Source organism: Oryzias melastigma, linkage group LG24 (genome assembly GCF_002922805.2).
Source record: "Oryzias melastigma strain HK-1 linkage group LG24, ASM292280v2, whole genome shotgun sequence".
Classification (NCBI taxonomy): Eukaryota; Metazoa; Chordata; class Actinopteri; order Beloniformes; family Adrianichthyidae; genus Oryzias; species Oryzias melastigma.
The window spans coordinates 12,122,116-12,141,010 of NC_050535.1; the positions used below are offsets into that span (position 1 = coordinate 12,122,116).

An 18,895-nucleotide genomic window follows, 5' to 3' on the forward strand; every position below is an offset into this window, starting at 1 on the left:
AAAGAAAATGTTGTATATATTGCAAGAACTTCAAATTAACAAGACAGTTGAAAGTAGCGCCACCTTGTGGACTGTTACAAAAATTGTTAAATTGACCACAGTCTGTTCTGTTAAATTGACCACAGTCTGTTTTTAATAATCAAATCTTAACATGAAAAATGTCTTCGTTCAAATAACTGTTGGCCTCTTAAGGAGATTTTCAAAATAAAAGCGTTTTGTTTGTAGTCTGAACAATTAGGATTAGATTTTAGAGTTAAAAAAAAAAAAAAAATTAACCATCTTATAAGTGAAGTTGACAATGAAAAATATAATAAAATAGCAAACTTTTCCTCTGTGTTTTCTCTCCTCTTACCCTGCTGCCGTTACACCCGGTGAACTCTCAGCATCCAAAGAGGTAAGAAACCGAACTCTGGCTGTGCACTGAAGGTGATTTTTGTAAGTAGTTGCAACAGTTAGGAAGTGGCGGGTTAAAACAGTCGAGGTGTGCGGTCGTTCAGCTCTCGGACAGTGAGGGCGACAGGCGCTCATTGCAGCTCGCTGAAAGTAGCAGCACGCTGGACTCCAGCAGCCTGGGGGAGTCGGACTGCGACCAGGAGGAGGTGGGCGACGGGAAGGAGTCACATGAGCTGATGTGCAGCGACGAAGAAGACGATGAAGAGGAGGAGGAGGGAGAGTTTCTCCTGAAGGATGAGCAGGTAGAGGACTTTGCCAGCTCCGTGCTGGCTGCCATCTCCTGCTGGCACTACACGGTCCAGGCCTTCCTTTCCTCTGCGGGGACGGTGAGGCTTTCTGCTGCCAGCCTGGTCTTCATCTCCTCCAGCTCTGTAACCCACTAAAAAGGTCAAAGGCCGCAACGCCAGCTGCTGTGGAGTGACTCTGCATGAGCTTCATGCATGCAACTAACTTCAGGCGAACTGCATGGAAAACGCTCACTTAAAGGAACAGTCCAGCATGCTCAGTTCTAGTTTATAACCTTTTCGTGGACACAAAGGTCACAGGAATCCTTTACTCTCCTTTTCTATGTGATTATGTTAGAAAATCATAGCCTTAGCCTAAAGTCCAACATAAAGACAATCCCATAACACTCACGAGCTGCTTTTTAGCCATTTTGATCTCAGTTCACAAACAGGAATTCTGGGTAACCGTTTATTTCTGCTCCTGAGAGTCGATAAAGTAACAGGTGTGCTAGCACTAAGCTAAAATCTCCAGACTATTCATCCATCTTCAGAACCTCCTGAATCCCTTTTGGGGTCACAGGGTTGCTGGAGCCTATCCCAGCTGCAGGTCACCAGTCAATCCAGGCAATTTAGAGACAACATTAACTCCATTAAGCATGTTTTTGGACGGTGGAAGGAAGCTGAAGTGCCCAGAGAAAACATGTAAACTCCACAAAGAAAGGATTTGAACACGTTCCTTCTCTCTGTGAGACATGAGCGCTAACCACTACACCACCACTACCGCTATATGAAAAAACTAAACCTTTTAAACCATTTCAGAAGCTCAATTGCTTCTCTTTGTGATTCTCTTCTTCTCTTATTCTGACAGTAGCAGCAGTTTGAGGACAAATTTGTGTATTTTCTGTCATAGATAAGATAATTTCAAAACGTATTTTTGTCTGCTCCTGATTTACAGTGATTTAAATAAAGATAGACTCAGAAATGTAATTTGGTTATCAATGTCCTTCATCAATGAAAAGATGTCAATGTATTTAATTCTTCTCTCTGAATCTAAATGCCTGTTTTTTAAATACTTTTGAGCTCTTTAGTGATAATTACTGAAACATTTTGCTACCAAGTATTGCAAATCTAAATTTCTTTTGCAAAAATATATAATACATGAAATTGGAAGTAGGAGGAGGCAGGTTGTTAGAAATGTTCTTGCAAGGATTTTTGTTTCTTATCTTTACTTTAAGATCTTGGCTCACTAATATGGAGTTCCACAGGGTATATTACCAGATCCTCTGTAATTGCACTTGTTTTTGCTTACGATTTAATCGCTCTCCAAATAGAAACAGTTCTATGCTTACTTTCTATCTTTAACGGCTGCTTCGGTGTCACTCTGAGCTAAAATCACAATGGCAAAAATACTGAATTTGGAATATAAAGATCACATACATCACAAAAACTGTTCCTTTAATAAACTCAATGATTTGACTTTTTCTGACTTTTTAGTAGTTAATACATGCATGTATTCTTTTGTGAAGCCCCTGGGTTTGATCTTAACGCCTGCTTATTAATATATAAGCATGTTTGAGTTTATGCTGGCTCAGTTTGGTAACGCTGCTCTCTTTTCTTTTGATTTGCTAATTTTGTTTGGTGTGAACTAATGAATCTATAATGCTGTAGTTAAATGTCATCTTATATTATAGAACTGCAATTCTATAATATTCTATAGTATTTTCCTAAATATTAGGAAGATGTGTGTATTTGTTTGTTTTTTCGGGGGTAATATGTAAAGTTTTCACAACTAAGAAATTGCACCTTTGAAAAGGTTAATAATTCTGGTCACAGAGAAATATTTTTAGTTGTACAGATCATCCCAACAAATGGAGTATATGTTCTTTTTTTAATAATGCTGTGTTTGTGCTCTTTTTAAATAATTCAAGCTCTATGTAACCCATATTATTTCCATTTTTTATTAAGATGTTCTCTTTATATTTATTTATTTATTTGCTTTTTCCCCCCAAGGAGTCAGATAAAGACCAAAACTTATCAACCAAAAGAAGTGGTCAACTTGCAGAGGAGGCAACAACTCAGCAGGTAATCAGTTTATCTCAAGTATTATGTTGCTTTTCACCATTTTGTTTGTCTTTTATTTTATTTATTCAGACCGATGTGTTTTTAGAACCAACTTAGAAAACATTCTGTCAAGTTGCTTCGGCCAGTTCTGTTATTTAACATTTCACCAGTTTGAATTAGCAACAATTTAGTCTGTCAAATTTCTTTTAAGACCCACTCTGAATCCAAAATCCTGTTATTGGTGTTTTTAACATGTGTAAACAGAGAGCTCTCAGCAATGATGAGGTGAGAGGGGGTTTGTTCTGGGACAATGGCCCCGCCCACAACTTGGTGGCAAATTTCTATTGAATCTCCACCACTCTACAGAACTAGATCCTAGAAAACAATACTTTTTTAGTTGTTTTGGGGGCTAAAAATGATATAATCATAATTAAAAGATCTGGAAATCAAATCAAAAGATGATTGGAGTGGGTTTTCTGTGACCTATAAACTTGGCCCTACACATATTTTCTTTGGGTACCACATAGACAGAGTCTGATAGTACTACATCAGAGGAATCTTGATACATCCTGTACAACCTGGTTTTGGATTCACCTCTTTCTCAAGGCAAATACTACATCTTGGCCACTGCACACAGTTGGTACTCACACCCAATACTTATTTTTCCATATCTTGCCTTTCTAGAGCCCTGCAGTTGCATTGCCTCAGGAGAAGACACTTGAACAGGCAGTAAACTCTGAGGAAAAACTGCTCCCTGATCTGGATCCCCCCAGGAACTCTCAGTCGCCTCCAAAGCCTGAAGCTTTAAAAGAAGAACTCAGGCACACGGAGGAACCGACACCTGCAACACCCGATTCCGACTCCAAGATCCTAAGCAGTGGGGAGTCCTCTGAGGATGAAGAGGAAGAAGCAGACGAGCACATGTCCCCTAGTATACTCCCATCCTCCGTCCTGGATAAGGCCAGCGCCATTGCTCAGCATTTCACTAGCAGCGTTAAACGAAGCAACCAGGGACAGGATGACACCCGCTCCATTGGCTGTCCCTCCCCCCGGTTACCCAGCAGGACCGGCAGCTGCCTCAGCCTCGCCGCCGAGTCCGCTGACCAGCCTCCACGGCTCAACAGCGTCTCCTCCGACACTGTGGAAACGTTCAGTGGAACAGATTTGACTCTGATGTCTCCTCGAGAAGACAAAGTCTTTGATTTAGACCGAAGCATCCGCAGGAGGAAGGACTCCACTCTGTCCAAACACGACCAGCTTCTCATCGGGAAAATCAAGAACTACTACGAAAGCGCTGGAGGCCAGGACTCCACTTTTAGCCTTCGTCGCAGAGAGAGCCTGACGTACATCCCGTCTGGACTGGTCCGGAACTCCGTCACTCGCTTCAACAGTATTCCAAATGAAGAAGGAGTTCCAACTTCAACTTCATCCAACTCTCTAGACGGTCTGTCAGCGGACTCAAACACTCCCTTCCCTGAAGAGCCTCTGAGCCATCTGGTTTCCAGTCACTCTTTGGATTCTTTAAGGTCTGAGCAGCTAAGCACAGATTCTGGGGAACATTTCAGGTCGAGGTCGCATGATAATCTGTCTGAAGAAGAAGAGTTCAGACCTTCATCTCAAATGATTAAAGTCTGGAAGGAGATGGAACGACAGATTTCCAAGTCGCACAGCGAAGACGGAGCCTGTAATCAACCTTCAAAAGCCTCCAGAGAAAACAGCATCCGCCGCTGTAACCCGACCAAAACCAGAAGCCCGTCTGACAGCGAAGTAGACTCCACAAGTCTTTCATCCTCCAAACCGCTGGGTGTAAGCCGCTCGAGCAGTCTGAAGAACACCCTGAGACTTTTTGGAGAAGAGGCGGTGCACCTCAGGGCCACAGTCCCACGAGTCGCACAGCTGAGGGCGGAGGAAGATTGGGCGAAACCCAGCGAGAACTTGGAGCAGAGCGAGGAAATGGACAAAGCGCAGAGTAAAGTTCTCCAGCTGGCCCGGCGGTACAGTCAGAGAATCAAATCCAACAAACCTGAAGTCCGACAACTAAGTCAGAACAACCTGATCGGCAAGACGAGCTTAGCCCGTGTGGTGGAGGAGGAGAGTTCAGGTACTGAACATCTATTGACTAGCTTTGATTCTACTCATGTTGTCGTACAGGCTTTCCTTTTTAAATGTAATGACCTTCGTTGGACTACCGTAACTCCTGAAAGAATAGACGATAAAGCGAGCCCATGAAAGTTGAACTGCGATATAGCAGAGAACACTGTAACTTTACTGTTTTCCTGTTATGTTAAAGTAGTACTTTTTGAACCCAGAAAGGTTTTTGTTTGTTACTTCATTGACGTTTTCATCTATTCCTAACACTTGCTCACATCTCTACTTTTTGACCCTTAAAGACCAGGTTCCGCCTCCTGATGTGGGATCCACCAGCAGCTCCAGGGTCATCTCACAGAGCCGGGTGTCCTCCCGCAGTCCCCTCAGCCCATCTCCTTCCATCGAGGGCTTCAGCTGGCCCGACGTCTGTGAACTCCGTTCCAAGTACTCCAACCACAGCAGCTCCTTAAAGGGTTCCGTAAGCCGGAGTGGCTCCGTTGGGGAGCAGGTGTTTGACAGAGGCATGAGAAGGCACTCCAACAGCCTCCTCAGTGACGTCTTGGCCAGCGAGGACCCCAAACACCAGGCCGGTTGGGAAGCCGGTCAGGATGAACGCGGCAAACGAGTCCACAGAGCCAATTCTTTAGATCCTCGACTCAGTAAGGACCAAATGTCGGAGCTCCAGAGGCTCCAGGAGAAGGTTGCTAACCGTGACAACGATGGTTACTACATCGCCGCTGAGGCACTGCGACCAAGTGACCCCAACCACAAGATTATTGTCATGGAGAAGCTTCCACAGCCAGAAGAAACCACACATCCAAAGGAGGAAGACGATGGCGGCTACGTTCAGATCCGTTCACCAACCAGCAGAGAGAAGATCTCCATCATGGCGGTAATCGACCGCTGCCGGGCCTACCAAGACTCCGACGAGTATAAACAGAGAGAGGACACCAAAGCCAAAACCGAGCCGACAAGATCTCAAGAACCGGACAAGATGCCGGCAGCATCAACCAAACAGGAGGAATCCCAGAAAACCAGGCAGGGTTCCGGTCAGAGCGGCCAGCAGAGCATGGTGAAGAATCTGAGAGAAAAGTTCCAGAACCGCAGCTGAGAGCCCAAAAAAACCCAACATTTTTATCCAAGATTAACCGACAGATAGTTTTACAGAACTGATAGAGAGAAAGTCAGCCATTTCATGAGAGATTTATATTTTTGGACTGAAAAATGATGTGTGGGCTAGCAAAAATAACACAAATCCTCACTCTCCCACTGATAAAGGAGAGTTGAACTTTTATTTTGTAGATGGGTGATGACATTTAGTTTTATAAGCATAAAAAAACCTTGTAGAAACTTTACTTTCTTTGCATTCCCCGATTTGAATCTTTCAACAAGAGTAAATATGGGAAACCGGATCAAAAGCACCTTTTTTGTTTTCTACAAACAAAAACCACTACAGAAACTGCCTGCTTGAATATTTATTTAGCTTTAACCTCTCAAGATTGAACGCTTGAAGATTCCGTTCCCTTTAATCCCCTGAACTATTTGTTTAAAACCACTTCTAGATTCAAGAGATTTTATGATTCTATATATTTGTAGGTGAAGTAGAAGAAACCCAATTGAGCTCACGTGAAATGTTTTGAGTTGTTGAGCAAGTAATGAACATTAGGGGTTAGGGTGTGTCTTTGTTGAGGGTCTCAGTGGGATTTCCTTCAGGTATTCAGTAACGGTGTTTAACCTATAAATCTGCTTCTGCTTGGAGAGTCTCTATCAGCAGGAATTAATTGACTTTTAAAGATGAAACATTGAATCAACCAAAAAAAAAAATGTAATTAAATTGTAAAAAACAAAATATTTTTGGGGCGGTTTTATGCTCTAAACAGCATTATAATGCTATTTTACCCTCTGTTAATACTTTTTGATGTTGTGCCTTTTTATAATTCCAAGGTTTATTTAAACTGGTGATCATTTAACCCCTAATGTGTCGGGTTTTGCCCTCTGTGCTCGAAGGTTGGTGGTTTTATCCCCCCTGAGCCAGGCAGGTTTGATCACTTTGCTTTTTCTGCACATCCTCAGACTGACTTTTGTGCCCTTCTTTATATTTATTACATCTTGTAAATAGAAACAAGCGAGCGTCTCAGCACTGTAGAATGAATGTATGCTGTACATATTTGAATGTGTCTGATCATGTTGTCGACTACAGAAATAAAAAGAAATAATAAATGGATGAAAATGAGCATTTTTGTTTTTTTTATGTTTTTGCATCAGCAAATTACATCTGTTTTTTTAAAGCAATATAAAATTCACCTTTTGATGCAAAATAAATGCTAACATATTTGAAAGTATTTTATTTTTCTGCTTTTAACTTACCCCCCATTTCATGGCGTTTTTTCTGGAACAAAATTTTGAACCTGGGATGTCAGAAAAAGTCGGATTGTTGCAAACTCAGCAGGCCACAAGGAGGCGATACAGCACACAGCAGGATTGTTTGATTAATATGTGAAAATAAGTCCTTTACGGCGCTTGGAAACCAAACTGACTCTCATCAAGTGCTTTAAATGAAAAATAAAATATTTCATTACCAGTATTAACACCAGACAGCAGTGGATGCACTTTATTTTTGTCATATTCAGAGGAACAACTGAGAAATTTGTCCTGCTAAGTCAATACAATTATCATTTATTTCCATGGCTTTATAACCAAATTATAATTTATTTTAATGCAATTTCAAAAGCTGATTAAGGGAAAATAAATCAAAATAATCTGTAAGTAAGTGACTAGCTTAAACATGTGAGCACAATGCTTATTTAATGAAAACAAGCAAAGTATTGCAGTACATTATTAACTACATTAAAAAAATGTTCTAAAAAATTAAATCAAGTTACAGAAAAAAGCTTATTTGTTAAAAATATTTATCAAATAAAAAAACAGAAAATGAAAGTTTTGGAAGCTGAGTCATTCAAGAAATTTCACATATTTATCTTTGATGTTATTTTTGAAGAATCTTGTGCCAACTCTCAATGCAAACACCAAAAAGTAAAACATTTTAAAGAGTTATTTACCATCAGATGTGAAATTGTGTCTTTTCTGAAGTGTGACCTCTGCATCTTGTTTCAATCTGCTGCGTATTCATTTGACTTTACAGGAACTTCGGTGTGGATGAGTGAGGTTAAATCTGTGGACAAAGAAAAAACTCCTGCTAGTGATTTCTCTTTCATTGTCTCCAGAAGAACTTAGTGGAAGAAATACCACTTACCCTCAAAATCAACGAAGATAATCAGGTCATCGTTCTTGAGGTAGTTGCGGCGCCGGAGGTCGAAGTGCTTGATGAAGTTCCTCCATCCTCGTGATTCTCCCCTGTAGCAATCGCAGGAAGAGTCGTACGTCCCCACCTTGGATGGCTTATCCCAGCGATACTTTCCATCTGAAGCTAAAAACAACCAAAAAAAACCACAGCTGTAGTGTGAAGGACTAATAACTCACAATTGTGTTAATGAAAAAAGTCAGAAACAATAGGCCGACTCAAATACAAATTTGGTGTTTTCAGTCATATTCTTGTGGCATTTTTTCTCATGATGGAGGACATATAGTAAGAAAAGTAATTACAGTGTTTTTGTTTTTTTTTAATCGCTGTGAATTGTATTTGGGACATAGAAAATATGCTGGACATAACGAATGTAACAACTGCAATTCCATGAGAGATGTTTTTGACACAGATATCCACTTTTCTTTCATTTTAAACCTATTGGGTTGAGGAATGAAGCTATAGAGCAACACAAGTTAAAGCGTGGGTTCAATTCATGTAAACACCTGAAACTCATTGGACTTGCTGTTTCTGATGTCTCAAGGCAACGTCACTTACTTTCAGACCTGTCTGTGGTAAGACTACGGGCAGAGGACATCCTCAGCAAGATGTTTGGGTCTTGGTCCATCACCGTCAAGGTCGCCTGTCTGTTGACGGCTGGCCACTGCAGGATGACGTCATTCTCCCCACTTGCCAGGTGAAAGTACAGCCCCGTGTAGCTCCCTGTGAAATCGGTGTACTCCGACAGGGGTTTGACACGTACGCCGTACGCGTAGCCTTCAGGGCTGTAGAAACGAGGGCTGTCGAGAACTGTGTTGTTGTCCGCCGTTTCCATGATCTTGGAGAAGTTGTGGATCGTCCAAACGGCGTTGGGACAGCGTGTCTCGGTCATGCTGATGTCGTCGATGTAAACGCCGCCGGAGGATGCAGTAGGGTTTCCACGCACGGCTTGGAAGGCGTACCGGAACTTAACGTCCATTTCCATTTGGACGTGGGCAATTTTCCAAGTGTGGTCGGAATCCGCTGTGTAAAAATGTCAAGAAAGTGTGTCAAAATCTTGAAACATTTTGCTTTTTGAAATTGTTTTCAGTGTAACAAGTTACAACAACTCGCATAGACATAGGACGTCAGCATAAAGCTGTTGTGTTTCTTAGATTGTCTTGGGATGCCTGAAGGCTAAATCAGAAGCTAACTAGCATAAAGTGGAATATTAGCATTTACGTTAAACAGCAAACAAACAATCCGCATGACCTAAAATACGTCACTACAGAAGCCTGCATGCCTCCCAAAACAAACTTGTGGCTACAGGCTAGCAGCCAGCCTCTAGCCGCAAGTTTGTTTTAAGCATGCTTTATGAGCTAGCGGCTAGCTGCATAAAAACAAATTTTCCGTAAGGAAAATACCATCATTGTTTGCTTTGATTAGTGTTTTTGCTTGTGTTTTGCCTTGTTAGCTGTTCTTTGTCTTAATTTTTTGCCAACAACACGTTATATATATATATATATATATATATATATATATATATATATATATATATATATATATATATATATATATATATATATATATGTATATATATATATATATATATAGTATGTCATAAGAGTATATGTAGTTTGAAAACCTTGAAACGTTGAAAACCTGACTTTTTAAAATTTTTGTCAAAACTTAGAGGTTTATTTAAATATTTTGTCCTAACTCGACATTAGCTTTTATGCTAACTTACAGACATGTCTGTTTGTATTAGAAAAAATGGATATTATAACTTTAAAAAATAAACCTCAATTTCAATTCCAGTAGACGTGCATGTGAAAGAAAATTAGCCCACAAAAGTTACTGCATGTAAAAAGTAAAATATGACCTACAAGTAAAGAATAATTCACAACAACGTGATTTTAATTTAGCCAATAACATCTTGGCACCTGTATAAGCATGTAGCTACTACTGTTCTAGCATCTATACTGCATAGTTACTTTTAAATACCCTGAAAAGTGTGTATTTTCCTCATGCTGCGAACAGTGCCTGTCCCGTCATCCATCCTGACCCATATCACCAGCTTGTCCTGGACATTTCCAGTCATTTTATAGAAAAATTGGAGACACTGAATTTTCCTCTTTGGATAAAGGGTTCGGGATTCCAACAGAGCTGACTCCTGAGGGTTTCCGATCCCGGTGTTCAAGTACATAAAGTACCCAGCATCTGTATGAACACATAAAAGCATCTACTGTGATGTACAATTTCTTGTATGTGCCTAGTTCTGATACGTTTCTGGTGGCTTCTTTGAGGTCTGACCTCTGCACCTTCCCAGGAGTGTGTGGTCTTCTGCATCCACACTGCTCTTGGTATGAACCCAGTCAACATCGTTCGTGGAGGCTTGGATCATCCCACAGATGCTAGCCAACTCAAAGGCACACTGATCCAGCAGAGTCAGAGGTCCAGCTGGAGATAGAAGTTTAATCTTTAGAAAACATCCAAATGAAAACATTGCATTCATGGAACTAGAAAAAAACAAACTGACTACGTACAACAGTTGTACATCCGATTGAGCCTTAGGGTGTCCTTCTCGCTGAAGTCCAGGTATTGGCCGATGATGTTGAAAAACTCTGGGATTTTGGGGGTGATGGTGGGTATGGATTCATTCTTGTTAAAGGAGAAGGGTCGGTAGTGCATGACAGACTCGTAGTCGTACGCCGTGTTCTGATCGGTGATGAAGTCGTCGTTGTATGTTTTGAAGTTGTTATGAAGTCCTGCAGGGAATTTGATCCATTTAGTTAGTCTTTTCACAAAAATAGGGGAAAAACAACCAATGTTAGTCTTAGGTTTCTATACCTTTCAAACTCTGATTAATTTAAAAAAATGTACCTATCAGTGCAGTTAGGATACATCTGGGATTCAACAGGTCCTGATACATTTGAATTACATTTTAAAAATATCTTCTAGCAAGAGTTCTCAGTTTTCTAGAGTGTTGATTGGACAATGATGTTGAGTCACAAGAAACCATTTGAGCAAAAACAGTCCTAGAGGCAATTGTCCAACACCATGTTCTCTAACTTGTTGCAGTTGCCACACATACCGGGTTTCACCTGATCCAGCCAGATGTCCACATAGTTATCCCTGTCTGTGCGTGACTGTTCATGATAAAATCCAAGCGCGTGAAGAAGCTCGTGTTCAATCACAGCCTTTTGGTCACATCTCATTCCCAAAGATATAATCTGACCGTCAGTCTGTTTGCCGACGCTGGAGAAGCATCTGTGACAGAAGAAATGGTGTGACTTCAAAAGAGGAAGATGGTAGAGTTCAACAACTAGGGTTGGACAGCATTGGATCCAACTGAAAACACTTTTTGTGGTAAATATAACAGTCTCTCACCCTGCTTGTTTCTCAAACTTGATGTAGTACTCCTCTCCCTCATACGGCTTGAAGTCGACACAAGACTTGAGACGATACACTTCGAATACCTGGTGGACACAGCCTTTGGCATTCAGATCTGAGAAGAAGTCAAAGTCAGGAAGTTTCTCCTTCCATTGAGTTTTTGGCAATCATAGTGTAAGAGCATTAACTATGGTTAATGTGTAGTTTCAAAAACACCACAGGGTTCATTAGCTTGGAGAATCTGCTTCATCCAAGTCTGAAAGCTTCTCTGAACTCTGGACCAAACGACGGTAAATGCCCAAAACTCCATGGATCTTTGGTCCAACTGAAGACTTTCAATAGCAAGTGAACTCTGGGACGGTTCAGGGACTTTAACAATGCAAACTATTCATCAGAACTGCAGGCCAATCTTGAATTTAGCCTGATCCCTCTCTATACCGCGGTTCCCCTTTTGAGTTCTCGCTGTCTTTCCCCTTACTTTGCACTGTGTTCTGCATTCTGATTGGCTGTAGACCTTGCATCAATATGAAAGTAGTATCTTTGGTACTCATTAGCATTTAAAAATAAATATAAAAACTGCATTTGAGTTTAATTTTGGACATCATTGTGTTATTACTAAAGATATACTGTCTAAAATAAATGGTCGTTTCTGATGCTAAATTGTAAAATAAGTTGTGAGCATCCCCACACTATAATAGCACCTCCACCCGGAGGGGTTGTTTCCTTTTTTCCTTTAAGCTCCTCCCTCTTTTCAGGTTGCCACAGCCAATCATCTGCTACCTTAAGATATTGTTTGCATTAAGGAATGCTGTCTGCTAAAACAGGCAGCTTTTTACTAAAAAACCTTAAAATGTAATTGTGGATTTTCTCCCCTTTCTTTCAGAACTGATATGAAAATGGATCTGAGCGAGAGGCAAAAATCAATATGAGATTGCAGAAGCTTAATTGACCATAATTCTCGCTTTTTTTTTAATTCAAACCCTGTATTTATAAATTTTAAACAATTTCAAAACCCAGAAAAATCTATTCTAAAATTGCTTTATGTATATATGCTAACCTGGGAGGTCCAAACTACCTTCAGTCCTGAAGGTCCTGATGGTTTAGCTTAATCCCCACTGCTATAAACCAAAGCAGTTACCTGCTAAGCTTAAGAACAGTCATAAAACTGAATGAAAAATGTCACTTTTGAAGTTAAAATAAAGCTCCAAACCACTTCAACTGATCATAAAATATCACACTATTTTCCTGATTTCCAGTTATGTAATTAGATTAAGACATTCCTGCATTTATTTAAAATATTTATATATATTTTTTTCAAGTTGCAGCTACATTTGCACAATAAACATTAAAATAACTCTGGTCAAGACTAGTTAATGAGAAAAAAAAAAACTTACCTAAATCATCTCCAAGAATGTAGGGGATGGGAAACTGCCATCTGAACCGTTGGTTAATTAGAGCATTCCTTCCTTTCTATGGCATGAAGTGTTTTTATTTAAGTCAGGTTAATGTAAAATACCCCAAAAAGTATCATAGCTGCCAATAAAACAAATTAGGATTATATTTGAACAGTTATCACTTACAGGAAGTAAAATGTCCCCCTCGATTAGGTTTGCATCGGAACCTGAAATGCAAACATAATGTGTGATACGTTTATTTTTTTATCAGATGGAGCAGATTTTTAAACAGTTCTTATCTTACCCTCGTTAAGGAGAGGATTCCCATCCTCATCGTTTTCAAACACCTCTGTGAAAGAAACACTCGTGTTTTACCACTTTTCAGAAATAACTTGTTAACATGTTTCTGTTTTTATTACTACATACCATGTACTTCCACAGAAACTGGTATCTGCACAAAAATATCACTTTATGGAGCTTATTGCATATATATCCACTATTTTTGTGCATTAATTATACTTACAGCATATGATGTGGTCAAAAAGACAAGTCCAAACAAAAGGAGAACCTCCATGGTTCCAAGTCGTGTCATGGAGTTGATTCTGCTGCTTTTGACCCGAATGTGCTTGTTTTGTTAAGACTTTAACAAATCCATCCTGTTTATGGTGCCTCAAAAGAGCAACAAAAGGACTTTGACATAAAACTGTTACTAATTGGCAGAGAGTTTTTTTGACATGTCATCTGCTTTCAGTGACTTCTGACACTGCAATCTATTTACTGAATGATTAACTGTGAAATGTAGACCCAAATATAGGCCTACACGCCCTTTGACATTTTCTTGCTTATATATAGTATGCCAAGTTGTTTTATTAGCCAGGATTTAATCCTCTTGAGGATAAACGAGCTTAAATCAGAGGTTAATTTCTAACTTTTGAGGTGTCATGAGCGCACCACGGCCCTGATGTTATTTTATTTAACACTAGGGGGCGACAAATATCTACTTTTCTCAAGGACGTTTTTGTTATCCGCATAAAGGTAAGAAAAACTGCAGGTTTTGTAACAAACTTTTTTTTGTGTAGTATTAGTTTTTCTTGTTTTAAACTATTAGATATGGGATTAAACAAATAATTAGACTGTTGCTGTTGTTGTTTTCTTTTTTTCTTTTTTTTTTTTTTTTTACCGTGACATCAATTTTACAATTTAACTAATGTTGATTTGATGTTATAAAACATCATAATTATTGCAGCTTATCCACGTTCCTGTATTATGCTTTCCTCGTGTTCCTCGTTTTACGTTAGAACTTCGTAAAAAACCTCGCATCATGAATGCAATGCGCAACTTTTAGGGAACCTCGGCTTTTAGCTAGTTTATAAATTAGCTATTTGCACCCAGTAACTAAATATAAAAAATAATAGACGGGTAACCAAAGACTTACAAATTCTACCTCTATGCATATGTGGTGAATAGAAAAATAGAATGTGCGTGGCAACATCTGACGAGGTGGCCGAGTGGTTAAGGCGATGGACTGCTAATCCATTGTGCTCTGCACGCGTGGGTTCGAATCCCATCCTCGTCGAAAATTTATTGTTTTTAATCAGAGAGACAACTGTGATTGTGCATCAAATATTATTCCATTTGTATGTTTGCTTTTATTTTGATCTCTTATAAATGCAAAATGTGGTATTAACAGGTTGTGGATTTTGTTTCCTGAATTACATCACCTTGAAAGAAAATTTACATGAAACAGAACATCAGTAGCTGTTAATATTCAATACATCATTTGTTTAAAAACAATCTATCACAAACATTTGTCCTCTTTTCTAGATTTCCACTTTTTTTCTATTTGGATTTGTCTTTGTTTCCTTGATATCCTTGATTGAGATACCCTCCGCTGTACTTTCCTGTAGGACCAGAGGAATGGTTTACATCTGCCGTGGCTCCATAAGAGCTTCCGCCCACTCCAGGAGAGCGGTTCAGCGTCTCGGCTTGTCTCTGCTCATCTATCTGTCAGAGCATTTTTGAAAAAAACATAAAAATGAAATGCAAGATCCGAATTCTCACACACTAATTTATTTGTAAAATTTTGAGTAAAGTTTTTCTGAAGTATACCTTGTGTTCTCGATGATACCGATCAATGGCGTACTGATATTTGGCAGCGTTCAGTCCAAAAACTCCAGCAAACTTCTCTCCAAGAAAATCACAAGCTGTTTTTTTTGGGGAACAAAATCCCAGACGAGTCAATGACAATCAACAGATTTCATAAGTTACATGTACCACAGTATACATACCTAGCAGTGAAATCCTCCCTACTAGAAGGGCCACATTCTTGAACGATAATCTAGTCTGTAGACAAAAAACAACAACTTAATTTCCTTCCAATTTTGTACATTTGTCCACAGTCATCGATTGATCCTTCTCTTAATGTAGTACTGGTATATACTTGTATAGCGCTTTCTACCTTTCTCGAAGGCTCAAGGCGCTTTACAGCCACAGAACCATTTATCCATTGATGGTGGCTCCGCTGCCGAACACTGACGGCAATGTGGGGTTCCATGGGCATTTTGACACATGGGCAAGGCAAGAATTAAACCTTCCAGTCAGGAGTCAACCACCCTACCACTGCACCAAATTACAAACACAACGTTGGACCAATGCTTTTTGTTATTGGACCTTCCATGTATTTACAGATGTAGGACCTTCCTGTGGTCCTACGACAGTATGTCTTTACTGGTAACACAGTGATCAAAACATATACTTCCTATTTTCAACTGTCTGTTTTTGGTTAGCGATGTGTCACAGGTGGTTGTAGCAAGTTTCGTTAACAGTACATCTACAAAATGGTTACCTTGGATTCAGAATGCTACCCTGTTTTTTTAGCTTGAGACCACTCTTTGTAATTTGTTTCATACATACACAGATGTAAAACTCCAAAATATATAGTATAGGTGAAAACAATCCACATATGTTGCATGCACCAATACAGGTCAACCACCAGTTCTTGGGTTGTCCCCATCTGTGGAGAGTCGTAGGCAGAAGCGGTCAGTTCAAGACGCATCGCAAGGGGAGCACAAATGTGTCTTGCAGTGTGTATGCTAGTTGTGGGTGTGGTAAGTGTATCATGTAGTATTTATGAGGCTAATGTAAGTTGCACTCACTTACAACCAATAGTATTACCCCTAACGCACCTGTGTCTCACCTACCTCACCCTTACATACTGGACAATATGCTACGATCTGTCACTTGAGGCATGAAAAACACCTGCATTAATATTTTTGCTATACTGGCTGTCTTTGACCTTGATACTTTTTGCAGGTCACCTACATGTCCCAAACAGGTTTGCCAATTATTTCCCCCCTCAGGCAGCCGCAGGGGCAGTTGGGGCTAAGGCATTAACTCAATATATCATCAGGTATCTGCCCTAATCAGACAAAAGACACAAGATTTTTCGGTTATTGGTCCTATATATATCACCCCTTTAATGTAGAAAAGTTGTCTTGCCTCTTTAGCAAAAACAAAAACTGCCCATAATACCTCCCCTTCCGTGTATCACAATGACAGAGATGTTCTTGTGGTCATATCCCTCTTCCTCCAATCTCCAAGTTGAGTTGATGCCAAAGACTACTACTTTTGTCTCATCGGATCTCAACTATCACCTAAATTCTCTGAATAATCTGGGATATCATTTGCATCTCTTTTTCTCAGGGTAAGGTAGTGTGGTAAAGGTTGGTTTCTGGGTGACTGGGCTCCCAGTTGCCTTGACATAGGGCACTATCCTCCCATGTAGTTCCCAGATGATTCTTCATCCTTCTTATGACCATTTGTAGGGTATCAAATGAGTAACAAGACCATCACCAAGACGACCGTAGGGTCGTCTTGGTGATGGTCTTGTTACTCATTTGATATCCCCTTTTTTTAGGTCTTTCGCCTGATTATTGACATGCTGTGACACTCTCTTTAATCTTAGTCATAGTAAAAGGTCACTTTTATCATTAAAATGCACTGATGGGCCACAAATTTTACTCATTCCTGTATTTTCCTGGAGTTTTTGTCGAAATGTTCAGACTGACACACCATCAGAGCTACATTTTGGTCATTTCTTTGTTAGTATCTGACTGAGAAAAATCATTTACTTCAGCTAAAATGAACATATAAGCATTATTTTCAGCTTCTAGCAAATCCCCTACCCTCCCTGCTGGTTCCTCAAAGGGGACTGGCTCTGATAGCTCCTCATCTGTGCTGTCCTCTACCTCCAGAGTTTCACCGCTAGAGAAGTGGAGGATCTTCCTCTGATTAGACAAAGCCGATCCCGGGATTTCTGTTAGCTCCTGAAAGATTGTAGAAGTGGACGAAAGTCAGATTCAAAGTCTCAAACATGGAGTTTCTGTTGTTTAGTAGAACGTTTGACCTGGTTGTTCATTCTTCAGAAGTCTCCCATCTACACTGTCTCCATCCAGAACAACTCTGCAGTGCGGACGGAAACAAATCCAGGATGCAGAGCAAGTGTTGAAACCGGAGATGATAAACATTCTCACATGCTCTTACTGTGTTTCCTTCTTAAGCCTGATGGGCCGGACCTGGGTGTTGGCAGAAGGGTGTTGAATGTCAAGCTTTATTGACTCTGGTAAAATGCACAATGAGCTACACAAAACATCCATCTGCTCGTTTTGATGGATCGTCACAAAAGAAACCTTTGAAATACGTTGATTTTTAGTTGGTAATAAATCTGGATTTTTTTTTTTTGTGCTTTTTTTTTTATCACGTGTGATTCTTTTATTCCCATCTCCAAAAAAAAGAACAATTTTGAGAATATTTTTATTTTCTTCTTTTAAATATTAGAGACATAAATTGATGCACTAAAGATACAAGCTCTTAAATTGAAAGAAACCCATAAATTAACTAGTGCAGTCTGTTTAAAACAAAAAAAATTGACCTTTTTTGTTAAACTTGACCATTTTAGCTTATTTCTAGAAGTCCCAGCTGGGTTCTTTCTGTGCAGTGTTTGTATGTTTGGGTGTTCTCCCACAGTAAAACATCCTTAATTGGATAATTGGATAAAGTCCCCTCTTTACCTAGCAGTAGTCAAGATATGTTCCAGCAACCCTAAACAGGATTTTATAGTTTAGAAAATGCTTGGATGGAGGATTCGTTGATTTGGTCCAAAATAAATTATCCCCACTATTGACTGTATATGAGTACTGGACCATGTGAGTGTGGTATCACCCATAGAAAATGGCTCCAACCACAATTAAGTCAATTCAGTCATCATTATTCGAGATATGCGTGACGCCATGTTGGAACCAGAAGTCGCTAGTAAGCAGTGATTGGTCCGTGTCGGTCTGAATCAACATCTACTTTTCAAATCTACTTTTATTGAAGCAACTGATTGGTCAAACTTGAAAAACTTGCACGACAGAAAAAATGTAAAAAGAAAATAGGATTCGTGAGAACATTAAAAAAAAGTAGCAGGGTTGTTTAGCTTGCATTTCAAAATAAGATCCTTGTGGTGTGCAATCATTGCAACGTGAGTTCATCATGACTTCTGGAATATCTTAGATTTGTGATGGGAATTCTGATCGCCCTTGAAGACCAAGATGCAATTTGTAGCCAAAAAAAAAATTCTAGGGAAATAGCTCAAAGTTGAAGAGTTTTCCACATTACTTTTAGTGGCTGAAGTGCCCTTGAGCAATACATTGTACCCTGAATTGCCGTCGAAGAGCATCACCTGCCTAGCTACACACTGAATTTTAAAACCTAATAAAGTTCATGAAAAAAGTAAAATATTTTTAAGTTGAAAATTATGACTTTGAGCATAATCGTCTATGTTTATTTATTTTTTTGTATTTATTTGCAAATAAAATGTTTTTGGAAACTTTAACCTTAGCCTAAATATATATATATATATATATATATATATATATATATATATATATATATATATATATATATATATATGAACAGAAACTATTTAAAATTCAAGTTGTAAATTCTGATGATTGTTTTAA

At 39.4% G+C, this 18,895-nt stretch overlaps 3 protein-coding genes and 1 non-coding gene across 9 annotated transcripts in view; 2 read left to right on the forward strand and 2 right to left on the reverse strand.

Moving 5' to 3' along the window:
- Window positions 1-7,050, forward strand: part of LOC112158538 (pleckstrin homology domain-containing family G member 3) — a 32,002-nt gene extending 24,952 nt beyond the window's left edge. For 4 of the 6 annotated variants that reach the window (XM_036210440.1, XM_024291982.2, XM_036210438.1 and 1 more), the window contains 5 exons: window positions 384-394; window positions 498-779; window positions 2,688-2,759; window positions 3,423-4,839; window positions 5,129-7,050. In XM_036210440.1, coding sequence (XP_036066333.1) covers window positions 384-394; window positions 498-779; window positions 2,688-2,759; window positions 3,423-4,839; window positions 5,129-5,937 — 2,591 coding nt within the window. In that variant the 3' untranslated portion in view covers window positions 5,938-7,050. The remainder of the gene's footprint in view (window positions 1-383; window positions 395-497; window positions 780-2,687; window positions 2,760-3,422; window positions 4,840-5,128) is intronic. The other 2 variants (XM_036210439.1, XM_036210441.1) reach the window with 2 other exon arrangements.
- A 363-nt stretch (window positions 7,051-7,413) lies between these two features.
- Window positions 7,414-13,227, reverse strand: mep1a.1 (meprin A, alpha (PABA peptide hydrolase), tandem duplicate 1). The gene is made up of 9 exons (XM_036210666.1): window positions 13,198-13,227; window positions 11,497-11,645; window positions 11,201-11,376; window positions 10,653-10,874; window positions 10,420-10,566; window positions 10,111-10,326; window positions 8,686-9,150; window positions 8,080-8,253; window positions 7,414-7,998 (listed from the first exon to the last, which is right to left on the reverse strand). The coding sequence occupies exons 1-9, from the start codon at window positions 13,225-13,227 to the stop codon at window positions 7,937-7,939; spliced, it is 1,641 nt and encodes a 546-aa protein (XP_036066559.1). The 3' UTR covers window positions 7,414-7,936.
- A 1,160-nt stretch (window positions 13,228-14,387) lies between these two features.
- trnas-gcu lies at window positions 14,388-14,469 on the forward strand. The gene has a single exon. It is a non-coding gene; the product is annotated as a tRNA-Ser (tRNA).
- Window positions 14,470-14,619: 150 nt separating this feature from the next.
- LOC112158542 (protein FAM177A1) lies at window positions 14,620-18,773 on the reverse strand. Its single transcript, XM_024291988.2, has 5 exons — window positions 17,299-18,773; window positions 17,078-17,218; window positions 15,182-15,236; window positions 15,003-15,097; window positions 14,620-14,897 (listed from the first exon to the last, which is right to left on the reverse strand). Exons 1-5 carry the CDS (start codon window positions 17,308-17,310, stop codon window positions 14,733-14,735), a joined length of 468 nt encoding a protein of 155 aa, XP_024147756.1. The 5' UTR covers window positions 17,311-18,773; the 3' UTR covers window positions 14,620-14,732.
- Window positions 18,774-18,895: the final 122 nt, after the last annotated feature.